General features: G+C 38.4%; 1 protein-coding gene across 1 annotated transcript in view; it reads left to right on the top strand.

The window, feature by feature from the left end:
- The first annotated feature begins 8,955 nt into the window (after window positions 1-8,955).
- The window catches only part of PLCH1 (phospholipase C eta 1), an 86,062-nt gene continuing 81,506 nt past the window's right edge, over window positions 8,956-13,511 (top strand). Inside the window, exon 1 of the mRNA XM_042458531.1 lies at window positions 8,956-9,064. Within this exon, the coding sequence (XP_042314465.1) occupies window positions 8,983-9,064 (82 nt within the window). The 5' untranslated portion in view covers window positions 8,956-8,982. The remainder of the gene's footprint in view (window positions 9,065-13,511) is intronic.

Raw genomic sequence — 13,511 nt, 5'->3', positions numbered from 1 at the left:
ATGGAGTATTACAACAGTTTTTGGCAGTTAGCCATATTCAGAATTAAGCACTTGTGGTTCGTTCTACACTGTTTAAAAGGGCTTGCTAATTCAGGCTTTAATAAAAGTTGAAGATGTAGCTTTCACATGGATTTTTTCTCAAAATATACTTACTGTATTTTCCGGCGCATAAAACGACCGGACGTATAAGACGACACCCAAGTTTTTGAATAAAAATATAGAGTTTAGAATATACTCACCATATAAGGCTACTCCTCTTCCCGAGAAGCTGGCAGCCGGCTGTGCATGCGCATGCGCATGCTGGCTTCAAGGGGCCTCTGGAGGGCCCTTAGAAGCCTGCATGGGGCTGCCGGCTTCCCAGGCCTCTGGAGGCCTGAGAAGCTGGCGGCCGAGTGTGGGCTCAACTCGGTGTATAAGACGACATCCGACTTTTGACCCAATTTTAGAGGGTCAAAAAGTTGTCTTATATGCCTGGAAAATACGGTATATTGCTTCCTGAATTGTAAACAGTGTTGGAAAATTTGGTGAGCATCAAAGAAGGGGAATCCAGAAATTGTTTTCCAATCTGAATGTTAATATAAGAGGTCCAGATTTGGCTGATTTGTATCAGAAAGCACAAAGATTAAATTTTCCAGCATTGGTACATCCCAAATATATAAGGATTGGCTCTTACTATCAGCAAATGATTGCTCATCTGATACAATAACCTACCTTCCAGGCATCCTGGAAGCAAAACATTTAGTCTGTCAGGCATACCCTGGATGTAGTGGAAGAAGCAAAGCATTTACACGCACAGCTAGGAAAAAAAGATGTGTGTGTATTTTTTTTAATTTGAGCACACACACACACACACACACACACACACACACACACACACTGCCTTATTGATAGATATTTTTGTGGCTGTGCAGAAAGAATACATGAGCACAGAAATAAAAGATCATCTGGCTTGCTTTCATAGGCTTCTGAACAGGGTTGATTAAACCCGTTATAAGAAGCTTAGGAAAATCTTGTATCCCACACTGGGAAAACAGGAAGAGAATGAATGAAAGTGATAGGGGAAATGGAATCTCACACAACAAGATCAACAATATTTTAGACAAAGAGCCTCATAGTGCATAAGCAGTCCAGAAGAGTGCTTCCATCTAGGAACATGTGCAATGCCTTTACTGTTTTCTTATGTAATGGGCCCAGAAGCTATTAGATATTAGTACTGTACTTTGGGATTTAGGTAAAACTGCACTCTTAGAAGGAAAAGAAGCAAATAGCATTTAATGAGGATTCTGAGAACACAAGTTGAATTGACATTTCTGGAGAGAGAACAGTTCACAAAGGATTGTGGTGAAGGACTCCACAAATTGTAGCCCACCAAGCCAGTATTTGAATGACATTATTCAAACTGAACTTGTCACCTCATCTCCACACCCACAGAGCTTTTACATCCCTATGGACATTCCTACACAGAGACTGCTGTATAGGTCTTTCCCTGGATTTTCCACTCTATCCCATGCATCTGAGGAAGTAGGTGCAACTCTACGAAAGCTCATGCAATTTCTCTCTTTCAGTTAATCTCAAAGGTGCTGCAAAATCCCTTTGCATACTGATTTACCAGACTAACATGGCTATAACTTTTAAAATTTAGAGCCAGATATAAGTCAATGAGAATAATGAGGGCTGAGTGGGTATAAAAAGGCTTGATAAAAAGGACTTTTGCTATCAGAGGCTTTGTTAACTGATTTATGCCTGTACAAGACATGAAAGGATAACTGAGGCTCAGTTGCAGTCATATACTTACACAGAAGCAGGACGATGTAAGGGGTTTGAAACAGACACATGCCATGCCTGAAAAAAACGCCACACAAAACTAAATATGGATTAAGGAAGATTAGGACTGAAACAGAAAATGATTTGGTAAAAGGGACTGAAGCCTGGTACTTGCAAAATGAAAGTAAGAGAAACTCAACCTATAGTTAAAACAAAGTTACTAAGAACTTTTTTACATGGGGGAAAATTGGTAGTTTAAACGGTGATTATCCTGTGAAAATCATGCAATCACGATTAAAACGTGATTAACATTTTCACACACACCACGATAAAAAAGCCATTATCCTGGGAATAACCAGGAAATAAATAGCAACAAATCATTCATGGGATTTTCCTATGAATGATTTGTTGCTGTTTATTTCCTGGTTGTTCCCGGGATAGTGACACTTTAATTGCTTTTCATTGTGACGTCGCGTGATAACCTTTATTGCTATTGTTCGATTTTCATGGGACATTTCCAGGATAGAGTTTTCTTAGGTAAGGAATAGTCAGAGCCCTTTCTGCTAGTTCCTTCCTCTGAAATATAGCCTACCACACCTGGTATTCTTTCATGGTCTGGTCTCCCAACCAAATACTGACCAGGGCTATCCTTGCATAGTTCCAAGATCAGACAAGATCTGGTGCCTTTAGGATGCAATAGCCTCCATTAAAAAGGGGGAAGAAAGGGGCGGGATTTTTTTTTTTTTTTTTTTGCAGCACCTTTAAGACTGTTTTTTTTTTTTAATTATTATTTTCACATGAGCTTCCGTGGTTATAAATCCACTTCTCTGGATGCAATGCTGAGTGCCTGTACATATTGGCAGGAAAAGAAAACTGGAGTTTAGTCACTATTTGGTACTGCGCCTGAAGAAGTTGTTTTGTTTCCACAAAAGCACATGCAAAAACTAAAGGAAAAAAAAGTTAGTCTTAAAAGTTCTGCCGCATTTCTTTTTTTCTTCTTCCTCTTTTTTTTCCCTGCTGCAAGAATAACATTACTACATCTTTGAAAAATATCCTCTTCTTTTACTACCTAGATTTCTTTTACTATGTAGGTTCTGAAATGATTTTGACTTCACTCCCACTGATCCAACTTGATTTAGACACTCTCTGGCTTGTTCTCAAGTTGCCTATAGACAAGATTTGAGATTCAACTGAATTGGTTGTACAACCTTTGTAAAAATGTTCAGACATGCTTTTCTTATTATGAGTATTTAGAAGTGATAATAATATTTTATTAGTTATTGCTTTTATTAATACTGTTAGTCACTTTATGTGCTCCATTGAGGATCTGAAATTTGGGATGTACATATTGTAACAAATGTTCTTCAGCAATCTGTGTTGCTGATGACCAATGCTTTGTATTTTCTGATTACATTTTGTTGTTATTGCATGTTGTGGTTGATTGTTGTTTATATCAGTTTAGATATTTAATTTAGAAGTAGAAGTTATCTTGCCTTTAATAATTAAGCTTTCATTGTTGGAAATGCTTTTTATGATTCATCTAATCTTTCCTTCAATCAGATGATTGTAATATTAATAATTCCATAAAAGCTAGTCACTGTAAACCTCCTTTCCCCCCTTGGATTGCAATTTTTAATGTTTATTATTATGATTATTTTAAAAAGGGAAAATGCATTAGGCTTCTAATGGAAGAACTTTTTTTATCAGCTTGTAAAATCAAATTCCATTTCTAGTTATACTATAAACAATTGTAGAGTTTGTCTTGCCTTCTTGAATGTAGTTATGCAACTGAGACGTGCAAAGCTGCAAGTATATGCCCATCTTGTTTGACTTTATTGAAAAAAGATATTATGCATACTTCAGTTCCTGAAGAATAAATGCTTCTTACAAACAAATTATGCTTTACTGCATCCCAAGATCAGATGTAGTCATGCAGAATGTACCCTTGAGCCATTATGGTATGGTGTTGGTGTTTAGTTAAATCTTGTCTAAGCTTTTTAGTGTGTAACCTTAGGCTAGTTGACATCTCTTGGCTTAATCCATCTAGCCACATAGTTGTGATGAAACAAGTAAGTTTTCATAGACCAGAGTGAAGAAATTTCCTAGGTTTAATGGGCACCCTTGCCAGACCTTGGAGTGCTAATGTTCCCCATTTGTTTTGTTTGTTACAGGAAAAGGTCCAGCATGCTGTCTACAGGTATACAGTATAGTTTTTGGCTCTTTCCTTGAGTTATATTAGGCCTAGGAATGGCTTTTTCCCCCAGAACAGTGTATGACTGAAATGCCTCAAGCAACTTGGAAGATGTATGATATGCAAATGCAAGAACAAAATAAATTTTCCCTAATATGTGATATCTAGGTACTTATAGATTAAAAAAAACCCAAATCAAATGCATGTTTATATGTGTGTCTGAATGAGCTTGTGTGTTGATGGTTTGATTTCTCCTGTAAATCAGAGCTGCTAAACAAACTATGTACCTTCATTTGTCCATGAATTTGATGAGTATGTCTTACTCAGAAATTTTGTTCTGGGCAATTTTATTCTGTTCCAGGTGGTCTTTTGACTTTATGAGGTTAACAAATGCTTTCATTCTGAAACACTGTTCTTAAGAATATCTAAGATACCCTGAAGCTTTTTGCTTCAATCTTTCTCCAAGATGACCCAATCTGCCTATTCAGTTTAGGCTTTTACCCACAAGTAGTAGGAGAATTCTAATATCCCTGAATGGAACTTGATTATTTTCCAAACACCTAATAAAAAGACATACTATTCCAACACTTATTCTATTATTGTAGATTGCATCGAAATAAGAAAAACATTATGGACCCTTACATAGTAATCATACACTGAATTTTACCCTGCTTGGTTACATCCCTCTTCTTTCACTCTAGTGGCTCCAGTGCTTTATTTGCAGTGTTTGTAAGCCAGACTTATCTTGAAATGCTGGACTTTTTGTAGATTTGTAAAATTGAGTTATAATACTGGAGACATGTCTCAAGAGGTAGTGGGTCTTGGCTAATGTTCTCCTCTGTAGTATATCTCTATTACTCTGTGTGAGACTTCAGTTGGCTTGAACACAATCAAAAGGAAGGTAGACATTTTCTCACAAACCAGATTGACTGTATATTTTGTCTGCTTCTTCAAAGGATAGAGATTTGCTTTTTTAAAAATGGAAGCTTTGAATCTGGGCGACATGTCACTTCAACCAGGTATCGTGTAGAATGACTAGATTGTGGATAAAATTGACTAAACCTGGGGTATGACAAACCTATGTATGCTTCATTTTGTATGTATGCCTCCCATGGTAGAGGAAAGGCAGGACACATAACAACAACAATTATGTACAGATATTTCTGGACTGAAATATGTTGGACTAATTTGAGAAGAAAATGCTTATTTTATACAGCCCAAGCTTCTGTTGCTCTTATACTTTGGATTCATTGGATGTTTCCACATCATTCTGCTTTTGTCATGAGAGAGATTAGCCAGAATTCCTGGTTCACCCATCATGCTAAACATGCCACAGACCAATCCTGTTTTGTATAGCCATCTCTACTCCAGTGGGAGTGATTGGGTCATATGCATGTAGGCTTGCCATATCCCGCCTGGGGGCGGGACTTTCCCGGTTTGGGGCGGGTCCGCACGGTCCTGCCCCGGTTTGGCCCTGCCCCCGGGATTGCCCCCACCCCCAGGCGAGATATGGGAAGCTAAGGGAAGCTTTCCCTCCCAGCTTGAGCCAAGGCCTGCAGGGAAAGCCTCCCTGAAAGGGAGGAGTCCCTCCCTGCCTGGGCTCCGCCCCCACCGAGGGCGGGGCCCAGGCCCAGAGGGAAAGCCTCTCTGAAGGGGAGGAGTCCCTCCCCGCCTGGGCTCCGCCCCCGCCGAGGGCAGGGCCCAGGCCCAGAGGGAAAGCCTCGGAGGCTCCTGTTCAAATGCAGGACACAAAAAAATGTGTCCTACATTTGAAAATTTTGCCCTACATTTGTCCCGGTATGGAGGTCCTGATGAATGGCAACCCTATATGCATGAACATGCTTCTTGCGAATATTCAGCCAGTGTCTCAATCAAGCTGTTATTTAAATTAGGATGTCTGGGCATCTATATATGAAAACCCTAAGCACTGCTTCATTTCAATTTTATGGTAATAATAATTAATCATAATTAAATTGCTCTGAGCTCTTTGGAAGAAGAAATGGTAACAGATAATTACACTGGGCCCTTGGGGTTTAGTATCTGCTGGGGTTTGGTTCCAGAACCCTGGATAGGTACCAAAATCCATGGATGCTCAAGTCTTGTTATATACAGTACATTAGCATAGTGAAATGGTGTCCAATATATACTGTAAAATAGCAAAATCAAAGTTTGTTTTTTGGAATTTATAAATTTTTGAATATTTTCAAGCCATGGATAGTTAAATCCATGGATAAAGAATCTGTGGATACAGAGTGCTGACTGTACATTTATTTTGGTTCATTTTGAAATGTTTTGTTTAAAATTATGAAGCAGTCTTTTAAAACCAATGCTAGCATTTAAAAGGTGCCACATATTTAGTTTTAGCATTGACATTTATCATGCAAAGCTTTTGCCTTTAATTTACCCTTTTGAGGCCAATTACTGCCATCACACTCGTAAGGAGTATACAGTGTGCCCACTCCAAACACAGGCACAGTATGTGGCTTTCAGCTTACGCTGAAGCCGCGCTGCAAGGAAAACAATGGCATGTGTGCCGCATGCACATGCCCCATTGTTTTCAATGGGGCTTAAGCATACAATTTCCCCCTTACTGGGGGGGGATGAATCCCCCGCATAAGGGAAGGGCCTACTGTATTTTGCCAACCATACTGTTAAACACAAGCCTGTTCATCTAGGGTATGTTGCTACTAATTTGATTTTGAATAAGTAGCAATGCCCTCTTCTAGCCGTCATAAAAAGTGATGACTTTTTGGTGCAAGAAAATCTCATGCATCAGTATAATAGTGGCAAGCACTATATTTATTTAGATTTTTAACAGCAGGAGGGAGAACAGAGTCATTGTCAAAGGATGATGATGATGATGATGATTTATTTCTAGCCCGCCCAAGCATGAAGAATCTGGGCGGGTTACAACAATAAAATATATCACATTACAATGGAGTTAATAAAATAAAATAAAACCCTAGACCTAATAACGTCCTAAATCTACGAAACAGTGATACCTTTACCCAATCAGCCAAAATGCACAAAATACATTTATATAAGTCTACATTTGTATGCAAATGCAAAATACAATTTTGATTGGCCAAACAAAGTTATCATTGTTTTGTGGATTTTGGGTGTTACTGTACTTTGCTCTGGCCAACACAGCTATGCCTGAATATATTGTCCAACTTTGACATCCTTTGGCAGCTCTCAATCCCCCTGTATTTCTGATGGTTTCACCACCAAACCCTACCCAACCATCTCTGAGAAAAAGATGAGAGAACTGCAGTCCTTCCCAAAGATAATTCGTATCTCTGTACTGTGTACCCTTGCACTGGCAACTATGCATCTTTTGTGTTTTAATGCATAGAAAGAGAAGTTCTGGTAGTGATGACAACTGATTCTGCTCATCCTTCCCGCAGTCTTCCTGCTGGTAACTGGGACAGCTTCAGTAGATAGGGTGAAATAGGAAATCTGGATAGCACTGGGGCTTTATGAAGGATTTACCAGGGGTGAGAGGCTTTCTGTAACAGACAGGGATCTATCATACAGGACCAACACATTTCTAAAGAACCAGTTTGTTGAGAGCACACTTTAGACCTCTGTAATCCAATTTCCTTTTTCTCACAGTGGTTGGATAGATGTTTCCAGGAATTCATATGCCGTGACAAAGGCTATTTCCATCTCCAGAAGATCCACCCATCAACTGATTTTGATAGGCCAATGGAACCTATCCTCTTGTTAGGAATGGTGTTCAAGTATCTTGATGGCCAACCAGATCCAGGACAATTCATTGCATCCAGTTCAATCCAGGTTTAAGCCTGACTTTGGCACCATGCCATGAGGTCATCTCTGGGAGCCCTTCTCCATGTGTTCAATCAATTTGATAGGGGCCAAAAGAATATGGTCCTTTTGAGAAGTGGCTATGAAATACTGTCTCACAAGAGTGAAATACTGTCTCTCAACATGAAAATCACTCTTCCCAACCTAGGGTTACACAGTATATATATACCCCACTCTCTTCCATCCAGCATTCTCTGAAGATGCCAGCCACAGATGCCAGCAAAACGCCAGGAATAAACTCTTTTAGAACACAGCCATATAGCCCAAAAAACCCACAAAAAACTCTCTCAAGAGTGTTGTTGCTTAGTAGGTTGAGATATAAATCCAATAAAATAAATAATAATAGTAACAATTAGATAATAGCAAATCCAGAGTTATGTATATAAGGACTGAATGCTTAACATATTCCACTGCAGTGCATTTTGAGTATATACAATAACCACTGTCTTTATTTTGCATCCAGCTCTGAAGTCTTCTTATTAGCTTTCCTCAGTTACTTGCGTAATTTGTGTCCTTCTTTCTTGCCTTTATGAACTGAAGCTAGAATTCTGTTGTTTTTTGGATTTAAGAGAAATATCTGACAGTTTTTATCATTTGAAGAGCACTATATCATATTACAGATGGTGCTTGTTTATTTTTTAAAGTACTTTGTTTTCACATTTCAGTGTTTGAAACTGCATTTTTGAAGTGCATTATTGCGTATTATTGAGTATTATTTCCTGCTGGCCTGCTTACCCCATGGAATTCATGATGCTTCCTATGATGCATCCTTTGCTCATTTAATAAAATGTGCTTCTTTAAAAATGCTGCAAGCTGTGCATTATTCCGAGCAATGCATAAACTGCTTAGAAACAAGCTTTCCGCTTGAAATGGTAGCAGAGAGGTCAGTGTAACAGTTAAGGTTATCTGAGTGATTCGCTAATACCAAGTATCTGTACTCAAGCAATCGCAGAATGTTAAAGGCCTTATTTTACATTGGGATAAATGACAAATGGAAGGTGGTACTGCCTGCTGCCACTGCAGCCCAGATTAGAGCGTAAGGCCATGTGTGGGATAGTACTCAGACTTGCAGCTTAACGGTCCCAGTCTGGCAGCTTTCAGTTTGCTCAGCTCTGGGAAGCATCGCTCTTGTCAGGTGGAATAAATACAGTCTGCCTGTCATAAAGCTTCTGAGCAACATCTGGACTCCTCACGCTCCAATGGCTTCCGTTCTGGCATCGGAGATGTACCATGTGGTGGGAAGCGTTGCAACTTCGCAAGGATGCCGCTTGGGCCAAATGGGTTGGTATTCCTTTTGGAGATATGGATTTGAATAGGGACAAAAAAAAATGGGGGGCCATTGTGGAAAATTGGGACTTTTGCTTTCCCCCCCTCAAACCAGTTATTTCAGCAGCTGTTGCTTTTCACTCAGATCTGGGTTATTTAAAAGAGATTATTTGAAATGCTTTTATGATCAGTTCAAGGCATGTTTTCATATTCATATCATTTAAAAGGCAAACACTTGTTATGACAGAGTTGTTTATTTGTGGTTCCTTTTTAAACAGTTAGTTCCATTTCTGTAGCTGTTCAAAAGAACTTTCCGAAGTACTGTACTAAATAGAATTAGGAACAGTGCTACTTTACATCCATTTTCTTGGACATAAGTCACACTGAGTTCAAGAAGACTGATTTCAAGGTAAGTGGCTAAAGGATTGTAGCTGTGTAGTCCTATCCTAGGTGTGCAGTCCAATGTCTGTTTTTGCAGTATGCCCCACCATGTCCAACGAAGCTTACTCACAAATAAGCCTTAATACAGTCGCTGCCTTACTGATTACTTTCTTAGAAAGGAAAAGTGCATGAGCAGTGATAATAGTGGTGAGGCTGTATGTGCAGGGTGACTAGATGGCCTCCTTTTCCTGGACATATCCTATATTTTAGCCATCTATGCAGAAGGAATTCCCAAATGTCCTCTGTTTTGAACAGGACTAAGGAGCATGAATTTATATTTACAGTATATGAGTGTGTATAGATTTCATTTGGCTATGTCCTACATTTTTCTCAAATATTCTACATTTTGCAGTGCCTTGTCCTCCTTTGTGGATGGGACATCTGGTCACCCTATGTCACTTTTCTATTGTCATAGCTTTATTTTTAAAAAAGTAACATGGTTTCAGCAATTTGCCCTAGAGCAAAAGAGCACACTAAAAGAGGCTCTTCCAGGATATTCAAAACTTTTAACATTTGCTTATCTCTAACCAGGAAAGATTATAGGTGCAACTAGATTATAGACAGAAGCTTTATATGGGGCCCAAAGTGTAATTTTCAGCCAGTGTTTCAGGATCATCAATCATTTTCTACTATTATGAAAATGTATTTCTGTATATAGTTATATAGAAAATTGGGATAAGTAATCAGAAACTGTTCACTACCTTTGCCTCCATAAGACCAACTGGGCACATATAGGGGATTATGGAGTATTAGGAACCACCATGTATAAAGATCTAGGTGCTCAGACTCAGAAACTTCCATGCAGAGAGTGATGGCACTGGAGAACAAAGATAGAGCTTTGGGTTTGTCAGGAAATTCTGACAAAGTTCCATCATGTTTCCAAAATGATGCAAACATTTCAGAGGGATGTTGTAGAAAAGGGAGGTTGTTCACAGGCAGCTCTTTACACAAGAAACAGGTATAGTTTGTGTGTGTGACTGTATCCAGTTACTCCACTGTTCATGGAACAAATTTGTCAGTGGAATGGCGTATACCCCCTTCTATTTCAGAGGGTCTTCAACCAGGAGAGGAGCCTCAGAGGATGGATGGATATTTGCACACACAGTATTGTATCTCAGTATTGTATCTTTGAATATGGCCACTGTGTATATATTAGTGCTTCCTTTGTGTATAACATTTGTATTGATGATTATTTGATAGGGCCAGCATGCTTCTATGCAGAATGCATATGCATGTGGTATGTGTGCTTACATTGTAGTATATGCACTATGATACTAGAGTATATTTGTGCAAGTGGGCATCTGTGTGCAGGAAGTGTGCATGCATGTAGGGACCATATATTTTTATAAAGACAAACACTTTCATCTTTTATTTGGTAATAAACTGCCTGGAGAAATTTATTTGGTGACAAAAAACAAAACAAAACAGAACAGTTGTTGGTCATCACTGCATACAACATATTATAATGTTGGCCATTACTTTCTGAAATATTTAACTATTAATTTATAAAACCTATCAATTTAGGTCTGGTATATCTTAAAACTGTGTTCTTGGTACACATGCACCTTAAATAAACATTACTCCAAGTTGCTTTCATAATGCATCTTTTCAAACTGCTTGTTCACATTAGGCTTACATAACAAAAGCATAGGCTCCCCCCCCCCCCCCCCCCCCGTATTGTTGTGTACTGACGTATGATTCGCCCCTTCTAAAAATATTCAAAATCTGCATAAATATCTTTAGTTCCCTTATATAATTTTTTCATCTTTTAGGTGTAGATGCTCAATATCTCTTCTTTTGAATTACTTATTGTCTCAAATGATTTTAAGTGTTTGATTGTACAAGCCTTCTCTATGGAATGCCCTACCGGAAGAGATTCGCCTCAGTGGAACGGTGGAAGCCTTTAAGAAGGCTCTAAAGACTCATCTCTTCCTACAAGCCTACCCTCCCAATTCCGTCTGAGACCATCTCTCCCCTATTGTCTTTGATATAAATTCATGGTTTTAATAGTTTATTATATGTTTTAATATGTTTCTAATCTTGTTTGAATTTACTTCTTTTAATATGTATTTTTAGATGTGAATTTTTAATTGTTCTTATTGTTTGTTTTTAACGATATTGTACACCGCTTTGATCGTAGGAAAAGCGGTTAACAAATAAACAATTTATTATTATTATTATTATTATTATTATTAATTATTAAGTCTGGCATTTGAAAAGGAATATATGATTAAATTTTGCTATCTTTCCCTTGCATTCTTAAAAAGTAAAAGAAGTTATGGTCTTTGTTAGCGATTTTCATTATAAAATCCCATGTAGTGCTTGTTTCTTTCTGGTTAGTGAAGAGACTGTTTCTGATCCTATGTACTGTAGAAAGATAACCTGTATCATGGGAAAGTACCTGGTGGAATTTCCCTTTCTCTTGAAAATCTTAACATTATAAGGACCCTTCTTGGAGAATAATGAAGACATTTTGCTTTCTTAAATAAGACAACAAATGGCATCTCCTACTCACCTAAGTCAAGGTGTGCAATACCATTTACTGTCCAAGTTCATTGGCATCAGGGGCAAAAAATTCCAGAATAACCCACCCCTTCCCTGACACAAACAATGCTATAATATCACTTCAGTATTAACCATTTGCTTATTAATGGAATTAATTAATTAATTAAGAATTTTCCCTCATGATACCCAAAATCAGATGTCTTGCATGGCTGTCTCACTCTGTCTAATGCAGGCATGGGTAAATAGAGTTTTTGAGGTCCTTGGCCCTTCTATAAACTGTCCAGGCTACCCCTTTTCTGACCAAAAAATAAAAAGAAATAGAGAGAAATTTGCCTCTCCTAGAAGCCTCCAGGAACAACAATATATTTATTCAGACCCTGCTCCTCAGCCACAAAGGCTGTCAGAGCATTTTACAGATTGTTAATTTGACAGTTCCTTGCCCTCAGGTACAATTTTTATTGTTGTTTGTTTGCTTAACATAAAAAAAACTTATTTCTCAAGAACAAATGTCAATTTCCACTACTTCTGATTTTGATTTGTTCATTTTGGTTATCTATGGCTGCGACCGCACTGCAGAAATAATCCAGGTTGATACCACTTTAACTATCATGGCTCAGTTCAATGGAATTCTAGAGATTGTAGTTTGTTGTGGCACCAGAGCTCTCTGACAGAGAGGGCTAAATATCTCACAAGACTAGTTTCCACAATCCCATAGCATGAAGCCATAGCAGCTAAAGTGGTGTCAATCTGGATTATTTCTGTAGTGTGGATGTACCCTATGAGGTCCATAGAGGGTGACAGTTGCCCAAAAAAATTTTTTTTTGGTAGTTCTCCCTTGAGGCTAATGGTAGAGCTGGATCCACCACAGTGCCCTTATATTTGGCATAAGTAATCAGCTGTATGGACCAGTGAAGCAATACTACTCTTTCTCTGTGTTGTGATTCTTGTATGTAATCAGATAAAAATTGACAGTTGCAAATAAGGTTATAAATGGCTACTTGTCATGATGTCTTTATGTTACCGCCACTCGTGAAGTACTGGAGAACACAAGTGGGAAGGTAGTATGATGCTCATGCCCTGTTTCTGGGCTACCCCACATATATTTCAAACCATTTTAGGAATAGAATGCTGTACAAGACAGATCTTCTACTTTAGCTGTTATCCTATGACTTGTTTGAATAAATGACTGTTGGACTTAAAACATTTTCTTTCTGAAATTGAGCTGATCTACCCTAGTTAGCAAGTAATTTCATTAATATGACGGGGCACAAGTTCAAGTACCCAGATGTGGCTGAGTCAGCTTGAGAAGTTAAAATCTCCTCAAAGATGCTTTTCTCTGTGCAGTTGGCTCTCAGTATTCATGGATTCTTTATCCATGAATATAATCGTCCATGGCTTGACTATATTTTATATATATGTTCCAAAAAGCAAACCTTGATTTCCCCATTACATATAAGGGACATTTCCCTGTACCATTATATATAAATGGGACTTGAGCATCTGTGGATCTTGCTAT

Source organism: Sceloporus undulatus, chromosome 3 (assembly GCF_019175285.1).
Source record: "Sceloporus undulatus isolate JIND9_A2432 ecotype Alabama chromosome 3, SceUnd_v1.1, whole genome shotgun sequence".
NCBI lineage: Eukaryota > Metazoa > Chordata > Lepidosauria > Squamata > Phrynosomatidae > Sceloporus > Sceloporus undulatus.
This window is presented reverse-complemented; position numbering and strand designations above follow the sequence as displayed.